General features: G+C 37.9%; 2 protein-coding genes across 5 annotated transcripts in view; one reads left to right on the top strand and one right to left on the bottom strand.

Annotated features, from left to right (window-relative positions):
• The window catches only part of coro7 (coronin 7), a 133,476-nt gene extending 127,341 nt beyond the window's left edge, over positions 1-6,135 (top strand). The window contains exons 1-5 of one of the 2 annotated variants that reach the window (XM_046865615.1): positions 4,311-4,470; positions 4,722-4,806; positions 5,525-5,661; positions 5,757-5,822; positions 5,968-6,135. In XM_046865615.1, the coding sequence (XP_046721571.1) occupies positions 4,402-4,470; positions 4,722-4,806; positions 5,525-5,661; positions 5,757-5,822; positions 5,968-6,054 (444 nt within the window). In that variant the 5' untranslated portion in view covers positions 4,311-4,401 and the 3' untranslated portion in view covers positions 6,055-6,135. Of the gene's footprint in view, positions 1-4,310; positions 4,471-4,721; positions 4,811-5,524; positions 5,662-5,756; positions 5,823-5,967 lie in introns of those variants that run through there. The other variant, XM_046865617.1, reaches the window with a different exon arrangement.
• Positions 6,136-6,342: 207 nt separating this feature from the next.
• Positions 6,343-21,127, bottom strand: part of glis2b (GLIS family zinc finger 2b) — a 67,170-nt gene continuing 52,385 nt past the window's right edge. Inside the window, exons 4-9 of one of the 3 annotated variants that reach the window (XM_046865622.1) lie at positions 17,705-17,844; positions 11,709-11,888; positions 11,382-11,515; positions 11,189-11,307; positions 10,548-11,105; positions 6,343-8,184 (exon numbers count right to left, since the gene is read on the bottom strand). In XM_046865622.1, the coding sequence (XP_046721578.1) occupies positions 8,177-8,184; positions 10,548-11,105; positions 11,189-11,307; positions 11,382-11,515; positions 11,709-11,888; positions 17,705-17,844 (1,139 nt within the window). In that variant the 3' untranslated portion in view covers positions 6,343-8,176. Of the gene's footprint in view, positions 11,106-11,188; positions 11,308-11,381; positions 11,516-11,708; positions 11,889-17,704; positions 17,845-21,127 lie in introns of all 3 variants that reach the window. The other 2 variants (XM_046865621.1, XM_046865620.1) reach the window with 2 other exon arrangements.

Below are 21,127 nucleotides of genomic sequence, written 5' to 3' on the forward strand. Positions count from 1 at the left end.
GATTTAAATCTGGTGACTGAGAAGGCCACTCCAGGACACTCCAGCATCTTTTCCCCAACCAAGCTTTGGTTGATTTGGAGGTGTGCTTGGGATCATTGTCTTGCTGGAAGATCAAATGATCACCAAGGTTTATTGTGTCAACAGAAGGCATAACGACGTTCTTCAAAATGACCTGGTATTTCTGGGAATCCATGATGCCAGGTACACAATCAAGATTGCCAGTTCCTGCTGCAGAAAAACAGCCCCACATCACTATTGACCCACCTCCATGCTTGACCGTGGGGATGGTATTCTTCTGGTCATAAGCCTGACCTTTTGCACGCCAGACATACCGCTGGTCCATATGTCCAGAAAGTTCCAGTTTGGTTTCATCAGTCCATAGAACTGTCTCCCAGAACTCTGTAGTTTTATTCAAATTCCTCCTGGCATATTCTAGTCAACTCCTGATGTTCCTTGAGGTCAAGAGTGCGTCTTGGGGTCCGGCCATGAAGTTCTTGATTATTTAGTGCACGTCTTATAGTTGCCACTGAAGCACTTGTACCAACCTTCATCATATCATCCTGTAGCTGTCTTGCAGTCACACAGGGGTTTTTCTTAGCCGTCCAGACTAAGTTGCTAAGGGCCCTTGATGAAATTGTGAGCTTTCTTCCATGGCCAGGCAGGTTTGCAGCTGTTCCATAACTTTTAAACTTCCTTATAATGCTCCCAATGGTGTCTCTTGGAATGTTAAATCTTTTGGAAATCTTCTTATACCCAAGGCCCTTCAGATGTGATGAAATAATCTCCTCTCTCAGCTTTTGTGGAAGCTCCTTTGTCTTTCCCATGATTGCAACTCACCTTGAACACCTTCATGGTCGGGGTTTATATATGCATCACAGATGAAGCAAATTAAGGATCGGTATAGAGTTCCCAAAGGCTTAATGATGTTTCAGCTCCACTTCAGGCCATAAAAACTGTCAGAAAGCTTTAAAAACAACAATATTATATAGGGGTTAAGTAATTGTGACATGGCGATCTTAACAAAATATACTGTTACACACAAATACTACATCATTCATTTTCTGTGTTGATTTTATTTATCACTGAACTCATTAAGAAGCCATCCAAAGCATTAAGAAGCCATCCTGCAAAGATTTATATTTTTTTTGTTTATAAATAAAAAAAAAAATATATATATATATATATATATATATATATATATATATATATATATATATATATATATATTTATTTATTTATTTATTTATTTATATCCTTAAAACTCTTTAGATGTTATATATTTCTGGTTGCAAGTATATATATATATATATATATATATATATATATATATATATATATATATATATATATATATATATACCTGCAATCAGAAATTATATATATATATATATATATATATATATATATATATATATATATATATATATATATATATATATATATATATATATATATAGTGGAACCCGCTTATCTCGACCTCGGTTACCTCGACAACCCTATTAAGTCGACGTTTTTGAAGTGGAACCGCAAAATTCTCGCTTTTTCTAAGCATTTTTTATCGGTTATGTCGCCGAACCCTGATATCTCGAGCACAAGGAGGGAAAAATTTGCCATTTAACGTCAGTTATCTTGGTGCAGCCGCAGAAGAACTCGCGGAAGTGGCGGAAAAATCAAGCCTTTCAGCTGCTACAGGTGTTGTATTGTATACTGGTGAATCTCTGCTGTTAGTTAGTGCACATATGCCTTTTGTTGTTAAATGTTATGCGATGAACGGGAGGCGAAAGCCGCGCGAACGTGTGATGACCATCCAAAAGCATAGAATGAACACCGGCAGGATCGGGGGGAATCCGCGGTGCGCTTTGGGAAGAAAAGAGCAGCCGTTAAGAGAATGCCGGTGTAAAGGCACGATACCTATGAGCGATAACAACGACCGCCGTGAACCAACATATAGCAACAATAACGGACAGTGAGAGTGTGGAAGTTTAAATAGGAGCTGGTGATGATGATAAACGAGCACCATATGTGCGCGATTGAAGACGAGAGCTTCAGAGAAAGCGGCCGAGAAAGCACCTGCCATGCTGAAGGGGGCCGAAGGGGGCGTGGCAGGTGGATTCCTGACAGATAAACATGTACTGTATGTATTTTTATAGCATGACTTCATCAAACAAATCGCGGCAACGCTGTTGTGTAAAAAACCCTTCAAAAACACGTGCATGCACATTCTCATTTATTAACGCACATCATGTACATAAAGAAATTTCAAGCACGTTAATATATTGCCGCCATTTTGATTTTCGTTTATCTCGATCATCGGTTACCTCGATGCTTTTTGGCGACCCCCTAGGACATATATATATATATACTGTATATACAGTGAGGAAAATAAGTATTTGTACACCCTGCTATTTTGCAAGTTCTCCCACTTAGAAATCATGGAGGGGTCTGAAATTGTCATCGTAGGTGCATGTCCACTGTAAAAGACATAATCTAAAAAAAAATTCTAGAAATCACAATATATGATTTTTAAACTATTTATTTGTATGATACAGCTGCAAATAAGTATTTAAACACCTGTCTATCAGCTAGAATTCTGACCCTCAAAGACCTGTTAGTCTGCCTTTAAAATGTCCACCTCCACTTCATTTATAATCCTAAATTAGATGCACCTGTTTGAGGTCGTTAGCTGCATAAAGACACCTGTCCACCCCATACAATCAGTAAAAATCCAGCTACTAACATGGCCAAGACCAAAGAGCTGTCCAAAGACACTAGAGACAAAATTGTACACCTCCACAAGGCTGGAAAGGGCTACGGGAAAATTGCCAAGCAGCTTGGTGAAAAAAGGTCCACTGTTGGAGCAATCATTAGAAAATGGAAGAAGCTAAACATGACTGTCAATCTCCCTCGGACTGGGGCTCCATGCAAGATCTCACCTCGTGGGGTCTCAGTGATCCTAAGGAAGGTGAGAAATCAGCCCAGAACTACTTACCTGAAAAGAGCTGGGACCACCGTTTCCAAGGTTACTGTTGGTAATACACTGAGACGTCATGGTTTGAAATCATGCATGGCACAGAAGGTTCCCCTGCTTAAACCAGCACATGTCCAGGCATGTCTTAAGTTTGCCAATGACCATTTGGATGATCCAGAGGAGTCATGAGAGAAAGTCATGTGGTCAGATGAGACCAAAAAAAAAACTTTTGGGTCATAATTCCACTAAACGTGTTTGGAGGAAGAAGAATGATGAGTACCATCTCATATCAAGGTTCTGGCGTGGCCTAGCCAGTCTCCAGACCTAAACCCAATAGAGAATCTTTGGCGGGAGCTCAAACTCCGTGTTTCGACAGGCCAGAAACCTGACTGATCTAGAGAAGATCTGTGTGGAGGAGTGGGCCAAAATCCCTCCTGCAGTGTGTGCAAATCTGGTGAAAAACTGCAGGAAACGTTTGACCTCTGTAATTGCAAACAAAGGCTACTGTACCAAATATTAACATTGACTTTCTCAGGTGTTCAAATACTTATTTGCAGCTGTATCATACAAATAAATAGTTAAAAAATCATACATTGTGATTTCTGGATTTTTATATATATATATATATATATATATATATATATATATATATATATATATATATATATATATATATGGATCATTTTGGAAGCAAGTCCTATGTAGTTAAATGACTGACTGAAGTCTGGAACCCGTGGACATTAGATGGAAACTACTGAGTTTCCTTTTTTGAGGTTTTTCTCCCATATTCCAACCACAATCAGAGCATTTGGTTCTCTTTAGCTTCAGTAAGGGAGCCTTTTAACATCATTTCATTTTGTTGTTTTAAGAAGCTCTTGATTTGCTTTTGAGGTATGTTCAGGGTCAGTTATCCATCTGTAGTGTGCAGCACTGTTCTGCTTTCTTTGGGCTTTTTGAGTCTAATACAGGAAAATCTTGATGCTACAGCATACAAATACATTCAATGCAGTTGTGTTTCCAGCTTTCCAACACCTTGTATAGGAGTATTTTAAGTATTATTAATTAATGTGTTTCAGGAAATTATTGAAATTATCCTGCGCCAAAAATTTGTATAAGTAGATTTAGGATTTGTTTTTGTTTTTTTGTGTCATCCTAATAAAGATGTCTTTTCCTTGACACGGTCGCCTCATTTGCACATAGGGAATAAATACACATTTCTACTAACATGTTTGTTCTATAATTATTACCTTCTGTAAAGCTGATTTGAGACAATATCCATTGTGAAAAGCACATTTACTTGAATTGAATGGATAAAAAGCCCACGGTATTGAAAGACCTCCAGCCAGCAGGCGGCCACAGAGAGCAGTAGACAAGCGGAAACACACTGTTCATCTTTGGTGCGTTTATCTCCTCCATCACCTTGAAGAAAATACATGAGCAATTGTGGATGTTCTGACTTGCTTTTACACTTTAGCAGTGCTTGTAAAGGGAGCGGATTAATGGTAAGTGCGTTTATTCTGTCTTTGTAATCAGGAGACTATACTGTATATTTATTTGTTAGCAAAGTCGCTGAGCAAACCTGTGAGTTTTAAATAACAGCTGCAACAGGCGAAATTGACGTCTTGTTTTTATATTACATAATGTTTACTCCTACTCCAGGTCCTCTCGAGACTGAATACGAATTAGATGGAATTCTGCACAGAAATTGCAGCTTGTATTCATTTCACACTTGTGTTTTGTTGTGATGTTCCAGGCGAAGTACCTGGCTCAGATCGTGGTGATGGGAGTGCAGGTAGTGGGCCGGGCTTTCGCACGTGCTTTACGACAGGAGTTTGCAGGCAGGTTACTCACACTGAGCTCACACTCCAGCTTACTGTCCACGTGAACTGATATGTCTTTACTTCCTTGCACATTCCCTTAAAAAAACGCTGGTTTTACTAGCTACCAGGCGAAGCATGCACCTGCACATTTAAAAGGAACCTTTTAATGCAAGTCTGATTTTGGATGCTTTTTAAATCATAAAACTTCAAATAAAATCTTGCAGCATAAAAGTACACTTCTAACACTGATTGATCAATGTTTATACAAGGTACATATAAGCTGAGAAACCTTCTACCAGCTAGTAAAGATGGTTTACCAGCTTAAAGCACTCGGTCTGTAATTTAGCAGCTCTTAGCTGAACAAACAAAGCTGGTTTATCAGCAAGGTTATTACTGAGAAATCCTGCTACAGGAAGAACAACTGCAATGTAGTATTACGTATTTTATTATATATATTTTTAGAAACCTTATATCAGTTTCAGGACAAAATGCCGAATTCAGCTTTGACCCCTTTGGTATTATAATGTGTGTGCGCGCGATGAACCAAAAACATACAAACAAAAATTGTATCCACTTTGTGTCTCAAATATCAGCACTTGTGGACTCCTGCCTGCTGCTGAAACACTGTCATGCTAATATTCATTTTACAGAACTCTTTCTCATTCTGGTGTTTAACCAGAGTATCAGAGTAGCTTGAAAAATTCATGGTTCTAATTTTGCCACTGTGTTTATGCAGCCAGTCAGGCTGCAGCGGAGGCGAGAGGTAGAGCAGGTAAGCAGTCGGCTGCAGTCTCCAGCTTCACTGGCATGAGTCTGCAGGAAGCACAACAGATTCTGAATGTATCATCACTGAACCCAGAAAAAATCCAGCAGGTATGCGATAAAGTTTCATCTTGCAGCTCAAGAACATGAGCTACAGTATGCTATCATTTCACCAAAGTGACATATTTAAAAAAAATTTCTTGCAGAATTATGAACATTTGTTTAAAGTGAATGACAAATCAGTTGGTGGCTCTTTCTACCTGCAGTCTAAGGTATGTGAGGCATGGAAGTGTAATTTAAAAATAAAATACAATGTTAACCACTGGAGGATAAGTAATTCCCTGCCCGTTTGGACAATGATCCATAGTGAAATTTGGTCTTTTTAAGTGTTGGTTTTAAGAAGTTGTTTGTTTGCAGGTGGTGAGGGCTAAGGAGCGTCTCGATGAAGAGCTTACAATTCAGAGGCAGGACAATCGCCAAGAACAGAAAGACCCACAAACATGATCCTATTGTTCATCTCCTCCTTTCCTCTGTCCTTCAACTGTAAATAATGTCCCTATGAAAATAAAGCCACACTCTTCTTTAGCATTGAGATTTCTTACAAAATTACAATAAATAATAATTCCAATGCTATCATTTTACATAAAAATATTACACAACGAAACAATTTTTTTCTACTAATCTGCATGAAATCAGTACGCTGATCCTTCAAGCTGCTCTTTAATGTGGATCCTAAACTTTTATTCTACCAATACAGGAGTCAGAAAAGAAGATGCAGTACAGATTCATATATCAAATCCAAAATTATGAAACATTTATTTTGTTTTCATTGACATCAAAATCAATATTGTAATAAAATTCCTTTGAAACAGGATCACACTTGTGTTGTACCAATTAAAGAGCGTTTGCATGTTCACCTTAAGAACATGATGCACCAATATATATATATATATATATATATATATATATATATATATATATATATATATATATATATATATAAATATAACAGTGTTTGTCAAAGTTGTGGAAACACCTAGTCTTTTATTGTTTTTGAGATGCATGTTTATTTTGTTTGTTCTCTCATTGAATGGCCTGCACAGTCATCACACCTAGATCCTGTTGAACTGGATCACAAGGGCAGAAAGGAATCTCTAACCTTTTGCACATTTTATAAGATGCCTGGCAAAGAATTTCAGCTGAATGTTTGGAGAAACTATTGGCAAAAGTGTAAAGCTGTTGTTAAAAAAAATTTTTTACATTTGTATATTTGTTTGGTCTAATTAGCTCTTCATACTATTAAATTACTGAGTTTGTTGCATATAAATAAAAGGATAATGTAAGTGTCTCAAAAACCATAAATGGTGCTTCCAAACTTTGACAGGCAATATAGTATATATAATAAAAGGCACTTGGAAAAAGTTAAAATACTGATATAAAATATTTCAATGTGCAAAAAGAAAAGAAAACTGAATACAGGCCTTTCCTAGCCATAGTCTTGCATTAACCCTTTGGACACCATTATGGCACATAAATTGTTTTGTTAAATATTGAAAGGTAAAATTGTTTTATTTTATATATATATATATATATATATATATATATATATATATATATATATATATATATATACACATTTCCAAATGACTTCATTTTTTCACTTTTTCCAAAGTGAAATGGTGCATTTTGTACCATATACATGCTGTCCTTGCTAAAAAAAAAAAGGCTTCAAGGCTTGATGTTAACTGGATTGAAGACTTTGATAGTCCGTGGCAAACCAGCACTCTGTGCCAACCATTCAAATTATTGCTAATATTTCGTTTATAAAAACAACTAAACAATAAAAGCAACTTGAAACATACTTCACTTGAGTGCTCAAAGGGTTAATGGGTCAAACAGCTTATCTAATATATTAAATGGTGTAGACCCTGGAGGGTCTGTGTCATAACGAGCCTTCTCAAACAAGCATAATAGTAAAGAGTGGAGAAAAGTTTAAATTGTATAAGCAAAATATAGGGGAATTCCTGGAAGTGCTATGGCTGTGAGGTGAACATTTATGGACCTGATACACAGTCTGGAGATGAAATATCCAGAGCTGATTGCCTTAGTTGGATGGATCAATATATTAATTCCAGCAGAAAATTCAGTTTACTGTGACAGTGTGTTTTTTTCTAATTGTAATGTGTTCTGGTAGCATTGCAGCATCACAAATCCAGGGTCCCTGGGTCTTTTCTGAAAGTCATTTAAATGGCATCAGTACAAATGTTTGCAATGCAGTTGTGTACATTTCTTTTCACTCATGCAGTTAGCTGCATTAAATGGTTTTTTTTCTGATTGTATTGGCATTGGACTTTGACTGGTTATTTATGCTGAAGTATAATTAATATACAATAAGTTCATTAAGTGGATTAACTGAAAGCATTATATTTTTTTACTTCATGGTGTATATAAATCCAAAATGTCAGATAGACAATCTGTCTTCCTGTCATTAATTGTATATCTTTGCCTTAAGTTATCTTGCATGACTTAAATTCCCTGGAGTGATTCTCAGGGATGAATTGGTTTATTTTTAAGAAACTGCTTTCCAGTCCATCTCACCAATCTGTCACCATCCATTCCTCCATCCTCAATGCACTGTGAGAGAAAGCTCAGTGTAAAGCAGCAATAGCAGAGACAATGAGATAAAGCAACATCAACATCAAATGGAATGTCTCGTCCAAACACTACAACAAACATAATATAGCCATATAGTGTGCCCAAATGTAGCATAACTACTGTGGAATTATAAGACTTTGTGGGTGGATGCAGGGATAGGAAACACAGACAAATTTCCAAGAGCTTTTTTTTTTCTTTCAGGCAAGTAATGATAAAGAAATATTAAGATTTCTGACCTAAATTGGGAAGAGACTATCAAACTCAGGTGTTTTTTTTTCAAGAAAAAGCTCTTAAATGTAGATTATAAGTAGAAACGGAATGTTATTCTTATGTCGTTTTGTCTCAACATCACTTTTGCTTCAGAGGCTTGAACTGCACACCAATTGTGTTTGTTTGCATGTGAGGGTTTTCCCTCACATTTGTTATCATTTAAAAACATACAGTATATATGTGGCATGCTGTGCTAGCATAGTGTGTGTGAGGTCAATAAAACAAATGTGCAACAGATGGCATTTGTGCAACAGTCATCTGAAGTGGTAAGCAAAAATAACACCTTTGTCTACCTTGAAACTCAACTGAGTCTTGTCTGTTACGATGGCTAATTTAAAAGCCAGACTTAAACCTGCCTTATTGTATATAGTGATGGTTGGCCGTTTCTAAAAGGACAGGTTTTAATGTTTATATGCATCACAACTGAACTCTCAGTTCAATTAAATAAACTAGCAGTTAGCCAGACAGTATAGCAGCTCTCACTAGAGGTTTGTCAGTCTGTGGACAAATGAACAGGATCTGTGTATGACTAAAATAGCGGCATGGAATGCACTGATGGTCCTCTGAACTAAATAAACATTAATTGACCACTCAAACTCTGCCAAAGCATGACTGAATCAGTGTCATTTCCTGAATAAAAACTGCATGCATGCAAGTTTAACCTGCATTGTCAGAATAATCATGAGAAAAGCCCTCAAAGGAGTTTTACAGTTCACCATTAAGTGACCTCAAACTATAAATCATTACAGAAGATTGTGCACTTAGTGTGTCTTGCACACTGGCGTCCAGAGTGTTAAATCAAACAATAAGAAATAAGCAGCCAAGTGCTTACTGAAACATGGGCATAGATTCTTAAAATGTTTGTACTGGGAGACAACAAAAAAAAGATAGAAATCTAAAGAAAAGAAAACTAGAAGTGATGTCCTTGGGCCACTGATTTTTTTTCACACACTATCTCTGTTCATATAAGATACGTTTCCACCGCAAGTCATGTTTGATAAGTTTCTTAGAAACTTAATATTTAGATATTAGTTGGTTTTGCATAAAAGTATGAACCAATAAGCAACCTCCTATCTACTTCAATATATGGATATTGCAGAAATCCATTGTCTAGATGACCCTTTCAACAGATTTTAAAATGCTATGACAAAATTGTAAATATATGTATATTTATAAAACATATTTTAATACTGTACATAAATGCATTTTTAAACAAGACTTTCTGGTTGCTCCAGCTACTGCACCTGTTTTTCTATATAACTAATTGATCCTGTATTTGTGTGTAAGAATCTAACAGGCCTGGTGTTTTCTGTAATATAGTAACTCTTCTTCTTCTTCTTCTTCTTCTTTCGGCTGCTCCCATTAGGGGTTGCCACAGCAGATCATCTGTCTCCATACTATTCTGTCCCCTACATCTGCCTCAAGGAAAAAAATGAGTGTAAGAAGAGATTTAGTGACGTAAGCAATGATTTTGAAAAAAGTGTTTTCTGAAAAATAAATAGTTATTCAGTTATACATGTTATTCAGAGGTTAGTGAATCATAAAATTGGCAGTGCATTTTATACATTGATTAGCCTGATGGTGGCAAATTAATCACACATTTGTGTGATGGTTTGAAAAACTACATTATTGTTGGTACTAAATGTATACAGTGAGGCAAAACCAGATTAGGCTAAAGTTAATCTCAGCTTTTTCTATTTTGTTGCTGTGTCACTGTTATATTGTCACAGCTCTACACTGTAGTAAAAACATTAAACAGGAACATTATTCAGTAACATGATTATTAAGGAACCCTTTTGTTTCTTAAAAAAGACCACAGTGGAAACGTATCTTTGGTAATGAACAGATGCAATGCTGGAAATTAAAGGGTAGATATGTCACAGGACTGTCTCAGCCCTTTGACCTTTGATCCCTGTGCTGCCCCTTCCCTCCGGAATGATATTGGGATCTTTTTCAGTTAACCACAGCAGGCTTCAACATTAAGGAGCCTGAAGGAATGACAACCCAAGACAAGTGGTCATGGGACGATCCTGTGGAGAGGTTTAGGATGCCCCTAGGGCTCTCATCCTCACCTTCATTCACCCTAGAACTGGCCTTTGTTTGTCCTCTGCGGTCTGAGCACAAAACGGGCACCACAGGCAAGCCAAGTGCTGAGGTGGAGTAGACTGGAGGCATCAGTGGGGATTTAGCCAGGCTATTGAAGGACAGGACAGGTGAGTTTTGACTTCCCAGGATGCTCAAGTCCAGGGGTCTAGGACTCAGAGATGACAAGGGCAGAGAGCTGCCTAAGAAAGCAGCTGCCGTACTTGGTAGGATGATATGGGTGTAGCTCAGCTCAGATTCTTTCCCTGTAACATGAGATGGCTTTGGCACAGGTGAGTTTCCACCTCCTCCTTGTCCTCCAACTCCCTCTCCTGGGCTTGTCTGTTGTTCCTGTGAAGCCACAAAATGCCCATGTGCCTTGATGTGCTTTCTCAGAGAGCTCGGGTCTGTATAACGCTTCAGACAACCAGCCATCTTGCAGTAGTATGGCTTGTCCACATAATGTGTACGGGTGTGCTTGAAGCGGTCACTGGAGTTTGAATAACGCTTATTACAGCCTTCATAAGGACAGATGTAGGGCTTCTCACCTGAAAAATAACGCCCGGATGTAAAAATATCGAAAGACTTAACAAAAAGGAGAAAGCTGTAAGTTTAAAGCAGCATTGCTTACCTGTGTGTGAACGATTATGGATCTTGAGGTTTTCTAAACGTGAAAAGCTCTTGTTACAGGTGGGGCAGCGGTGTGGCTTCTCATTGGTGTGTGTTCGAATGTGAATTAACATTTTGTACCTGAAAGAGATACTAGTATCAAGTCGTAGATACTACTGTGAATTCGTATCATCCTTTACCTAATAGTCTCTCACCTTGCATTAAAGCCCCGTCCTTTGCGTGCACAGCCTTCCCAGTAGCAGCAATACCCAGAATCTTTTTCAGGCTTTACATGAAAGTCATTTACATGGTCCACTAAATCTTGCAGGGAGTCAAAAAGCAACTGGCACTGCAAAGTAGATCTGGAATTAAAGAACTGGTACAGCAAATGCATTCTTCTCTGAGCAGTTTTATGAGGAATGAGGTGTTTCTGTGTATTGAATAGAGAACACTAGAAGAGTATAATATCTGTTTGGATAACGCTCAAGCAATTTGATTCCAACATTTCAACTTAATTATTTATTAAAATTAAAATCTCTCACCTTCCTCCATCGACAGGACAGCTGTTCGTCTGCTGAAAGTTCAGGGGAGGCCCTCTTATCCTTAGGCTGGCCAATAAACACTGAGGATGACAAATGAAGTCCTTCTCTTCCTCCAATTGGCAAAAAAAACTGGAAGGCTTGTGAAGGGGCCCCTCTCTCAACATAACGGAAAACAGAGTCCTATCAGTGTAAAACAGAATTAGGGGAAACACTTAAGATGTTTAAAGATTGCTAAAAGGCTGTTTTTAATAACAAAATAATTTGAAATGCTTTTTTCCCTGTACTACACATTTATACTCGACTGGACATTTTCTCTAACTTGCATAATCATGCATATTCATATTAACAACTGACACATTTATGAAAAAGCACAAAAATATTTGTACACTGTCATGCAATTATCTAATCAATCATGTGGCAGCAGTGTGTAGTGCATAGAATCATGCAAATCCACTTCTATCAGCCAAGAACATAAAATCAAGGCTGCATTCTCACCAACCTGCACAGTTATAGACTGAAAAACTATAGCTTTAAACTCGATTTCTGTAGATGCATGGTAGGGTCAGAATTAGGCATCGACTCCACGGATCATAGATCAGTAGATTCGAGCTTCTTTGTATGAATAGTCAATGCTAAAATCCCATAGCCTTCTAATGCTTATTTTTCAGCATGACAATTCAAAATGTCACAAGCAAAAGAAATCTCAAACTGGTTTCACAAATATGACAATGTACTTTTATTTAATGGATTTAAATCCACATTTGAGTTTGGAAGAACTGCACCATGGGGTGCACCTGAGAAATCTACATGAATTGCACGATGCACCTATGCATATTTATTTATTGAGGTCTTAAGTACAAAAGAAGGTCCTATCAAGTATTAGTACAGTATGCCTAATAAAATGCTCCATGCATGTACATTACACAAGTAATCAGGGCGAGGCAAAGACTGCACTAGTATTTTTCTGTGTAGTTTTCCGGCATATTTGTATGGTTATTATTATTAATGGCCAACGCCTTAGTATTACTACAACCCCACTTAGACAATTAAGCTACCTTGAGCAGGTGTCAATTGCTTTTTTTTCTGTTCATGTGCAGCTTCTTTCTTTAAACTACTTATTAAAAATTACACTGATTATATAATTTTTTTATTATTACCCATTTTTAATGCCAACTGCTTATATTCAGTCATTGAAAAAAGAAAGTACAGTTTTATTAAAAAGAATGTAGCTTTTTTACCCAAAACCTGTTGAAATGTCAGGTACACATATTTTACATACATGTACATAATATACATACTCATTCAGTTACAGAAGAAACACCTTAACAAGAATAATTTGTTTATCTGTCTTTCGCATTGTTTTTGATCAATTTCAGCCTACCTGTCTAATTTTAAAGGGGATTTGTTAATGCACAAATCCTGCATGTTTGATATAGCTTAGATATGTTTGTAGAGATATGCTGTTTTTAGTTTTTGCCAAACATAGTGCTGTTTATGTTGATTAAACATCTCCACCTTGGATCATCAACCCAAAGGATGTTGGTGATATTGTTCAATTTTGTAAACCTAGGTCAAGTCACTATATTCTTTTTTGGAAGTAGAGTCTTTTCATAGCTATGAGAACCAAACTTGTTCAGTCTTTTTCTAATTTGCTGAATTTTGTTTGGAAGTATTATAAAACCCAGATTGCTCTAAAATCACATCTGATGTCCTTTCTTCTTGGCATAATAATCACCTAAATTTGCCACCTTTTACATACATAGTTGACTGGTTATTCTTGTGCATTTCATTAGTAATACTTGGCTGCTAATTCTTCATTTAATTCTGTAAATACATCTCTTCATGACACTGACATCACTTACTCGTCCATTTTCATCTGCAGGTATTGGAAAATATTATGCAAGCATACTTTTACTCCACATAATGTTCTAATTTGAAACAACCGGTGTATTTTACTAAAGAGGAAATCTTTATTTTATAATTATTGGTTTGACAAAGGGGTCTTGCAGATACCCTACTATCCAAAAATCACTCCTGTCACTCTTCTCCACCCACTCCACCCTGCCTGCACTCTTTTCTTCACTTCTCTAACACACTCTCCATTACTTCGCACTGTTGACCCCAGGTACCTAAACTCCACCTCCACCTCTTCTCCCTGCAACTGCACCACTCCACTGCCCTCCCTCTCATTTATACACATGTACTCTGTTCTACTCGTACTGACTTTTATTCCCCTTCTCTCAGCGTCCACCCCTCCAGGCTCTTCTGAACCTGCTCCCTACTTACACCACAAATCACAATAACATCCGCAAACATCATAGTGCATGGAGACTCCTGTCTGACCTCGTTCGTCAACTTGTCCATCACCACTGCAAACAAGAAAGGGCTCAGAGTGAGAAAGAGCCCAAACTCCACCTTGAACCAGTCTGTCGTTCCTACTGCACACTTCACTGCTGTCACACTGACTTCCTCATACAATATCACAATTCCTCTCTCAGCACCCTGTAGTTACTGCAGGTCTGCACATCTTCCTTATTCTTAAAGATCGGTACCAGCAGATTCCTTTTCCATTCCTCAGGCTTCCTCTCACCTTCCAAAATCTTGAACAACCTGAATAAAAACTCCAGTGCCATCTCTACTAAACATCTGCATGCTGCTGGTCCAACCGACTTTCCACTTGTCATTCTCTTAATCGCTGCTCTCCCTTCCTCCTTACTAATCCTATCCACTTTCTGCTTCACTATCTCCACATCATCCAACCTTCTCTCTCTCATTTTCCTCGTTTATCAGCTTCTCAAAATATAAAAAAATAATATATAAAAAAAGTTTACCTAATTTTCTCACAATTATGAGTTTATTTCTCGTGATTCTGACTTTATTCCTTGCGACTCTGATTTTCTTTTCCTCGCAATTCTGACTTTATTACTCGTGTACATCTAACATTTCTGGTGCATCCACCAGTAACCATGTTGTGGGTCTGAAGTTTGAAGCTGTTGGTGTATGAACGTGGCTCCTCTGCTTCATCTGTCTTGTTCCATCTCCTCTAGAGCTGATTGTTGATTGAGTTCTCTCCTGGGATCAGAGGCTTAGTTTGATACCATGAGCTTCCTGGCACTGCAGAGGGGTGACGCTGCCCAATTGGCCAAAAAAAGTTGGCATTGCGAGAAATAAAGTTGTAATTGTGAGGAAAAAAAGGTGGAGTTAGGCAATTTTTTAAACGTTTTTTTAATGTGTCGGAAACGTGCTTCCATATAAATCTTCTTCTCGCCCCTTGCTGTTTTCTCCTAGTTCCTCCATTTTTCATTCTGCAGCCTCCTCTGTGTTTACCTATCCAGAGTTTAGTGGGTGGTTCGTCAGAATTAAATGTCTGCAGGGAAACACAATGCTATGTGTGTACTTAAATTGACTAAACGAAGCAAATTATTTGCCTTGATGATTGTTTGTATTTTTATCATTCAAGGAATCGCTTCAGCCCTAATTTTATGCGAGAGGTTTTTAAAACTGACACTATAAAAGTCAGAACTAGATACCTTTAACTTCCTTTGCTACCTAAAATGAAAGAGGTACATTTCAAGATAATCAATGACATTTATCCATGTAATGAGTTTCTTAGAATGAGATTTGGATAGTAATGTATGTACTTTATGCCTGAAAGATATTGAATCTCAGGATCTTTTTTACAGTTGTACTATTGTTGCATAATTTTGGGACAGATAGTATGAGTGGTTGAAGAAAAAATGTTATGCCTGCTTTTGACAATCATAATGTAAAATTTGGCATCTTTATGCAAAACAAAGACATTACATTTCTTTGCAATAATATGTTGATTGAAGTTTTAGAAGTTTTATATACACAAGTGTAGATTAGTTTCTACTTGTTTTGAGGCATAAAAAATTATTTTAGGATTTTATTTCAATCCATAAAACAATAAAAATTAAGAATACCTTAAAACACTCTGGGACACTCTGGCAACACACTTAGATTGGCCACTTCCATCCTGGATTGTAATTTATTTTGTCTTAATAAATAGTTTTACATGTTTTGGCATTATTTTTGCTTGTGTTTATTTTATTTTGATTTATTAATTTATTATTCTTATTTTAATTAAATTTTTGTTATTGTTCTTGAGTTTGTGATATGCTGCTTGGATTTGTTAAATGTTCAATAAACTGTGAAAATAAATAAATAAATACCTGGAGGAAGAAAAAAGTAATAGATGATTTTGCAGAATGCTTTGAACAATGGAGGTTGACGGTGAAATTGTGGAGAACATTATGGTGCTCGTGCAGCAAGTTGATAGTCGTGCAAGCTGGATACATGAGTAACCACACGTAGTAATATCTTCTAGTCGTATGTCCATCAAGGTATGCCCTGGCCCTTTAAATTGTTCTGACCTCTACAAAAAAAAGCCTGTTAACCACTGCATTTAGGTTGGTGCAAAGAACATAACTAATGTTGCTGTTTGTCCAGGCCACAAACTCATTTAACTTGTCCAAAACTAAATGGCTTCTGTGTAAGAGGAAACCTGTAGAGTATAAACTGTCATCAGCTTCATGCGCGAGCATCATAATGTCCTCCTCAATTTCATCAACTACCTCCGATGTTCAAAACATTTTGCAAAATCATCTATTACTGGCATTTCCCCCTTTTGGCTGTCGATTGAGTGATGACAGATTGAGTATCGACAGCTTTCAGTGTAAGACATCAGAAATGCAAATGGTGCAAGACTTTGGATTTTTAAATGCAAAAGGAACATGCGACGCAGAGAAAGTGAAAAAGCAAATGTGGTAATTAATATTGCTGTTTAAAAATGACGTGGTCATAACTAGTAGGACATGGGAAATGCTGTTGTCAATAGACTTTGCTTTTCCATTTGAAATTTGAGTCACTGTGCATTCATGAAAGTAAAAGTTTTGCAATTGCATTTGGATTACATCATAATGTATGCATCCATATAGGGAAAACGCTACTGCAAATACAATTTGCTATTTCTTTTGAAAATTGGCTGGAATATCCTTCCATAGTCTTAAATTATGTGTGAAATGTGCATGACAAATAATAATAAAAAAAAATGAGCCAGCCAGTTGTGGGGATGGTAGTGTTGATGGGGCTGAGGAAGGTCTGCAAGATTCTAGCTGTTGATTAAGCACAGCCAGCAGGCCCTCAATTCAATTGGGATTGAATTGAATTAAGTAGCATGAGGTCTGGATTCTCATATCTTTCTCTAAATCTGATTTAAGACAGCATCCCTTCAGCTGGGCCTTAGCGGGAAATAGAAAAGCACCTATGTTAAGGATACAGGAAAACCCCCTCCATCTCCTGCTCCCAGACCACTGATCTTGGTCAAAGAGGTTGATAGAGTTACAACTGCAAAATATTTTTGTTTTTTTTCAAAGATTTCAGAATTTCTTTTGGCCAATTTGAGTTACCAAAGTAGAAGTCAGAACTGGCTATCCCAATCAAAGAGCTTGCAACTGCTTACTATTTAGTTAGAATTTTAAATACAATATTTTAGTGTAGAAATTTTTGTTCAGTAATGGGAAATAATTTTGCTCATGCTCAAATAATAAAAGGAATTATAACTAAAATGACTGTATGACAATCATTATCTATACATTATCTGTAAATGCCTTCCCGCCTATCAGATAGTATGACCAATTTAGCTTTCTTGGGCTCCTGGCTGCAGATAGCTGTGGTATCTTCATCTCATGACTCTGGACAACAGGGTATACACTTTCCCATTAAGCCACTTGATAACCTATTATTAAAATTACTATAATCAGATATTTGTAAATCAAAACTTTCTGTGACTACTACATAAATTGTACTATTTTTAGTGTATTTTCACTAGATAAGCCTTGATGAGGATTATGCACATATTATCCAGTTCTGCAGACTCCAAGTCTTTAAGTAAGGAGAGAAGTCTCTAAAAGCTTGTCATGGTGTGAAATTTTGTGTAAAATACTTCTCTGGCATTGTTGTATTCTTGTACTCACCCCAGAAAACAGATGAGAGGTGCCATTTCCATTATTTAGTTCAGGAGAGCAGGGTGTATGATGAGAGGGTGAAGACATGCTAAAGTCCACTGTAGGAGGTTTGTGGAGTTCAGGCTTCTCCTGGCACACCATGTGTACACCTAAACAAGTAAATATTTAAATTGTTATAATGTTCTATTTTTAACCCCATTAAAAATACATATAAATCAATGTATTAAACTCTACACAATTTAGTTACACCAGAATAAGTTTAATAACAGAAAAAAAATTTTGTCAGGAGTGGTTGAAGAACATGAGAAATTATTCAAGGTGTTGACGTGGTCTCCAAATTTGCCAGATCTCAATCTGATTGAGCATCTGTGGGATCTGCTGGACAAACATCTTTAACCGGTGGAGGCCTAACTCACGCACCAGATTCCACAACACACCTTTAGAGGGGGACCTAGGGATGGATCAATGTATAGCACATAGGTTACAAATAGACATGTGCCGGTATTTGGTAATGCAATAATGCAATTATGGATATGCACGGTATTGTTCAAAATACAGTGAATAATTATTGATCCAAATGTAGAATTTTAGAACGCGCATTAGCTGCTCTTTTAGCAAAGTATACTGCATGTATGCTGCGTAAAACAGCCGTGTGCACTCTGATGTAAACAATCCCCACGTGGAGAAATATTTTAATTGTTTATTGATTGCAACACAATTGTACACTGTCTGCCACACAGAGCAGGTGAACTTGCTGTTTATAAATGTTTATTTAGCTATATTAGCTAACCTGTTGGCTTGTTATTAAAAAAAAATATGTGTATTGCAGATAACAAAAGTTATTTTGTTCAGTTTGCACTTTATTCTGTTTCATACAAATGCTCACTTTATACATTCTTATTCTTTAGTTTTATCTATGTTTTACTTATTTGTATTTAAATGTTTGTGGTACTTTTATTTTATTTTAAATAATTACAGTTGTTTCTAGGATACTAAAACACTGAAGTTGGTTTATTTTTTAACCTGTTTCCATGGAATTGAATACCGTGACAATACCATATACTGTGAGGAAACCTTATAAATTAATCGCAGCATGAGAATGTGTTACCCGCACATGTCAATAGATCATATCTCAAATTCTGCATTGGATTACCCACAATCCTAAAAATATTGCACATGAAGGTCAGGCTACTACTAGTCATCTGCAAATATGTAGAACATTTCAGTAGGTGTTAAAGTTGATTGGGAATTACTCTGGAGACTACTGCAAACTGTGTGCTTTAGCTCTATCTTGAATCTACTCTCTTCTGGTAAGGTGGTAGGTGGGCTCTGGAATTGTCAGTCTGCTGTAAGGAAAGCTGACTTTATCACAGGCTTGGCTTCCCACTACACCTTTGACTTTCTGGCACTTACTGAGACCTGGATATCCCCACAGAACACTGCTACACCGGCTGCTCTGTCTTCTGTCTATGCTTTCTCTCACTCACAAAGAGAAACTGGTAGAGGTGGTGGTACAGGTCTACTTTTATCACGGAGATGATGTTTCACACCTCTCCCTTTGTTTCATTTAACCATATCTTCTTTTGAATTTCATGCAGTTTCAGTTACCTCTCCAATCAACCTTTTCATCATTGTCATCTACCGCCCTCCTGGTCCCCTTGGGGACTTCCTAGAAGAGATGGACACGCTCCTCAGTACTTTCCCCTCTGATGGCACCCCTCTGACAGTTCTTGGTGACTTCAACCTCCCATCCGACAAACTTCAGTCATCTTGCCTCTTGCCTTTTCTGAATACCTTCTCCTTGACATTTAACAGCTGCCCTCCAACACACAAGGGAGGAAATGTCCTGGACCTGGTTTTCACCCGTCCTACTCCAGCTACAGACATGACTGCCACTCCACTTCCAATCTCTGATCATCACCTGGTTTCCTTTTTAATCACTCTTCCTATTCAACCTAAAAATAATTTACATGTCTCTCTTATCCGTCCTAACCTTCACTCTATCTCTCCCTCCTCTGTAACTTCATGTACTCTTTCATCTCTTCCTGACCCTGTCTCCTTTTCCTCTCTACCCTTAGACGTTGCTACGGACTTCTTCCTCTCATCTCTTTCCTCAACCATGGACCTCCTTTGTCCCTTGACTACAAGACCCAAGAAGACTTCTTGTCCCACACTGTGGCTGTCAGAAGTTTTGCGCAGCAATCGACGAGAACTCCGATCTGCAGAGAGGAAGTGGAAAAAATCACAACTTGATGTAGACCTCTCATCTTACCGTGCACTCCTGACCAAATTTTCTTTGGAGGTGACTTCTGCCAAAACTGCCTTCTACAAGGAAAAGCTTGAGGCCTCTGCACAAGATCCTCGTAAACTTTACAACATCTTCTCTTCTCTACTAAACCCCCCTGCTGCACCTGCTCCATCCTCCCTGACTGCTAATGACTTTGCCTCCTTTTATGATGAGAAGATTAAGAAAATCTGCCAGACCTTCACTTCCTCTCCAACAATGACTACACAACACAGCCAACAATCCACTGCGTCTCTGTCAAGCTTCTCAACCTTAACAGAAGATGAGATACTGCAAGTCATCCGATCCTGCAATCCAATATGTATATGTACCAACTACCTTCAAGCAAGCAAGGGTCATTCCTATCTTGAAGAAACCTGCTCTGGATCCATCAGACATCAACAACTACAGACCGGTATCACTCCTCTCCTTTCTTTCTAAATCTCTGGAACGCACTGTTTTTAACCAACTGTCTGTATATCTCCCACAGAACAACCTCCACGATCCGAACCAGTCTGGGTTCAAAGCGGCACATTCCACAGAGACGGCCCTATTGGCTGTTTCTGAGAAACTACATGCTGCTCGGTCAGCCAAGCTGTCATCTGTACTTATTTTTCTGGACCTTTCAGCAGCATTTGACACAGTCAACCACAAGACACTTTTGTCAACCCTCAAGAGCCTTGGTATCTGCGGAACAGCATGGGAATGGTTTGCTTCCTACCTGGAAGGTCGCTCATACCAGGTAACATGGAGGGGATCCACATCTGCCCCATGCAGACTCACCACTGGTGTCCCACAAGGCTCTGTACTTGGTCCCCTCCTTTTCTCCCTCTATACCCACTCCATTGGTGAAGTCATATCCTCAGATGGGTTTTCTTATCACTGCTATGCAGATGACACTCAACTCATCTTTTCTTTCCCTCCATCAGATACCACAGCTTCCGCTCGGATCTCAGCATGCTTGTCAGACATATCTTTATGGATGAGTGCTCACCAACTTAAACTCAACCCCAGCAAAACAGAACTGCTGGTCATCCCACGTGATTCATCCCCAGGTCAAGATCTACAAATAACACTGCTCTCCCCTTCCGCCGCTGCTCGTAACCTTGGGGTAACTATGGACAATGAACTGTCTTTTTTCCCACATG

Source organism: Silurus meridionalis, chromosome 14 (genome assembly GCF_014805685.1).
Source record: "Silurus meridionalis isolate SWU-2019-XX chromosome 14, ASM1480568v1, whole genome shotgun sequence".
NCBI classification, from domain to species: Eukaryota; Metazoa; Chordata; class Actinopteri; order Siluriformes; family Siluridae; genus Silurus; species Silurus meridionalis.